Source organism: Oenanthe melanoleuca, chromosome 25 (assembly GCF_029582105.1).
Source record: "Oenanthe melanoleuca isolate GR-GAL-2019-014 chromosome 25, OMel1.0, whole genome shotgun sequence".
NCBI lineage: Eukaryota > Metazoa > Chordata > Aves > Passeriformes > Muscicapidae > Oenanthe > Oenanthe melanoleuca.
The window spans coordinates 3,094,061-3,097,177 of NC_079358.1; the positions used below are offsets into that span (position 1 = coordinate 3,094,061).

A 3,117-nucleotide genomic window follows, 5' to 3' on the forward strand; every position below is an offset into this window, starting at 1 on the left:
AAGGTTTTGGGAGGTTTCCAAGCAGGCGGAATCAGAGTCTCTGGAGCTGCTGAGAAATGGATGTTTAGAAAATTCCAGTTTTTCTCTGGAAGTCAAATCCCATCCATTAAAAGTTCTGGGTTTGGTGAGGGGTTTAAAGCATCTCCCAACAACTCTGACCCCACTTTCTCACCCCTGAAGAGCTGGAAATCGGGAAGAAAATGGGGAATCCCCGAACAAATGTCTCTAGTGCCCGCTGTGACCGCTCCTCTCTCCTCTACAGCTCTGCCAGAACCCCAGGACGATGTGTTCCCGCGGCTCCTGCCACAGCCACGACACCTCCTGCCATGAATCCCGCTCCTCCTGCCACGACTCGGGGTCCTCGTGCCACTACACCATCCAGAGGCAGCCTGTGCAGAAGTTCAGCTACGTGACGCCCTGCTGTGCCCCAGTGCAGAGTTACTGCCCCCCGGTGCAGCGTTATTGCCCCCCGGTGCAGCGTTACTGCCCCCCAGTGCAGCCCTGCTGCCCCCCAGTGCAGCGTTACTGCCCCCCAGTTTGCCCCCAGGTCACCAAGAACATCTGCAAGCTGCCAATGTACCCCAAATACTGAGGGCAGGACGCGGCACGGGATCCTCTCCACTCCTAAATCTTGGATCGATGGCTCCTCAATCCCAGTTTTAGTTTGATCCTCGAGTTCCTCACCCCTGATTAGAACTGGGTTCCTTGGATCATTGGTTCCTCTTTAGTCCCAGTTTTAATTTGATTCTCAAATTCCTCATCCCTGATTAGATTTGTGTTCCTGGTTCTTGGATCGATGGCTCGTCCTTAGTCCCAGTTTTAATTTGATCCTCAAATTCCTCATCCCTGATTAGATTTGGGTTCCTGGTTCTGCTCCTGTCTCCTTGAATTTGCAAGACCCAGCGCAGGCTGCTTTCTGTAAAGCTGGGAATGATTCCTGCTGCTTTTCACCTCTGAAACAATAAAATTTGATTTCCAAAAGCAGAAGAGGTTTATGGTCTGTTTATTCTTCGGCATTCTTTCTTCAGAATAATTGTTGCCTCTGACCCCTTAGTCAGCACTTCTCACTCTTTTCTCCTCAAGCTGATCACAAAATGTCCCTGAAATTTCAAAATAAAAACAGCCAGTGATTCCAGAGGCGTTTCTGGAGCAGAGGAAGGCTCAGGGAGCTCACCTGCACCCTATTGATTCACATATTGATGCAGAATATGAATTTACACATTCATACCCAGAGAGAATCGCTCCCTTGAGGGTGGTGAGGCACAGGTGAGTCCATGGATGCCTGGAAGTGTCCCAGGCCAGGCTGGACGGGGTTTGGAGCACCCTGGGACAGGGGGAGCCATCCCTGCCCACAGCAGGGCTGGCACTGGGGACATTTAAGGTCCCTTCCCATCCAACCCATTTACTCAGTGCAGAGCTGAGTCCCCTCCTCAGCTCCTTGCACTTCATTTGTGCCTCTGACTCAGCCACAAACATTGTCTGGTGTCTCATAAATGCAAATAAGCACCTCGTGGGTTTTCCTAACCCTCCTTCTTTCACTGAGCCCCAAATTACTGTTTTCAGTGGCAACTGCAGGCACTTAAAATAAGTGTGAAACCTCTCTGGACATTTGACAACCTCAGACTTTCCTTATCTCGCAGCCCAGCTGAGACACCAGTTCCAGAACAGGCTCTGTGGCTGCATCAGCTTCCCCAGCCACACTCATCTTGAATTAATAACCCTGAGAGTGGAATGGGATGGTCTTTTATGTCCCTTCCAGCCCAAATCATTCTGCACTTCCCTGGTTCCATGAATTCCTCCTGTCTGATGGAGAATCCACACCAGGGCCGCCCCCAAAATCAGTTTTTTCCACCCAGATTAATTTTTTCCACCCAGATTCCCGGTTGGAAATTTTTCCACCCATTTCTACATCACAGCTCAAAGCGGCTCCCACAAGACTTCAGATTTTCCTAAGCAAGGATTGGCTCTAAAAGATTTTCTTAAAAGCTTTTGGGTTTCTGAACCATGGCCTGACAAATAAATAAGAACATTCACAAAATCATAAAATATTTGGGGTTGAGAGGGGCCCTAAAGCTCATCCCTGACCCATGAGTTGTTCCTGTGGCACTCCCAGGAAAGGGATGATCGCCCATTTTACTGTCCTAAAACTTGGGCTGCTCCGAGAGAAACTTGGAAGCAAGGAGCAAAATGAATAAAAATTACAAAACTCTTAAAAAATTACAAAAAAAATTTAAAAATTAAGTAAAATGGGACGCCCCAGAAATCTGGAATTGAGGACAAAGTTGCCAAGAGGTGAAATCCTCACACGAACCCCTCCTGCTGAGGATTTGGAGCTCCCTCCATCCAGGAGGAAGATGAACAGGAAAATATTGTGGGGCAAACAAAAAAAAAAAAAAAAAAAAAAAAAAACAAAAAAAAAAACAGCTGATGGTCTGCAAACGGAATGGAAAAAATCGGGATTGGGGACGTCCTTTCGGCGTCACCTCCGGAGTCAACGCGTTGGGAGCGAGGTAATCACCAGGACCTCCCTCTAATGAAGTCCCTGGGAGTTGTGGCTCTTAATTACAGCCCCTTAATTGTGTCTCTATCCATCAAATTGTGACTCTGCCACGGAGAACCAGGGGCAGCGCGGAGGGAAGGAGTCAACGCTCCAGAGTTGATGCAACCCCAGTTGCCCAACGACAAATCACTTAATAACTCCAGGGATAGGTTCATTTTTGCCACGGGAATATGCAACTGCCTCCAAAATTCCCTTCTAAGCAGATTGGGAAATTCCTTGCTTATTAAAGTGCTGAGGGAAAAAAGTCATAGTTGGTTTGTTGTTTTTTTTTTTCCCTGACTGCGTCAAGTCGGAAATGCTAAAAACGAGACACGGGAAAAATATGAGTATGAGGGTTTGTGTCAGCATTGGCAAGAGGTGCCTAATTCCCGGGATAAGTTTTTGGGAGATATAAAAGTCCGGCATTCCCTGTCCATCCTTCACTCAGCACCAGCTCCCCGAGCTCCTCCTCTTGCTCCAGCCAAGGGTGAGTTGGATTTTGTTGATTTATTTACTCTTGAACAGCAGGAGTTCACAGAGCTCTATGTTCAGACCTTGCCTTTGTCTTAGAAATTCTT

General features: G+C 47.8%; 1 protein-coding gene across 1 annotated transcript; it reads left to right on the plus strand.

Annotated features, from left to right (window-relative positions):
- The first annotated feature begins 283 nt into the window (after nucleotides 1–283).
- On the plus strand, nucleotides 284–592 carry LOC130262903 (putative small proline-rich protein 5). Its single transcript, XM_056510410.1, has one exon. The coding sequence runs from the start codon at nucleotides 284–286 to the stop codon at nucleotides 590–592; it is 309 nt and encodes a 102-aa protein (XP_056366385.1).
- The last annotated feature ends 2,525 nt before the right edge of the window (nucleotides 593–3,117 follow it).

What these genes read in the sequence shown, in the direction of transcription:
- LOC130262903 (XM_056510410.1), top strand. Translation starts at nt 284, where the DNA reads ATGTGTTCCCGCGGCTCCTGCCACAGCCACGACACCTCCTGCCATGAA.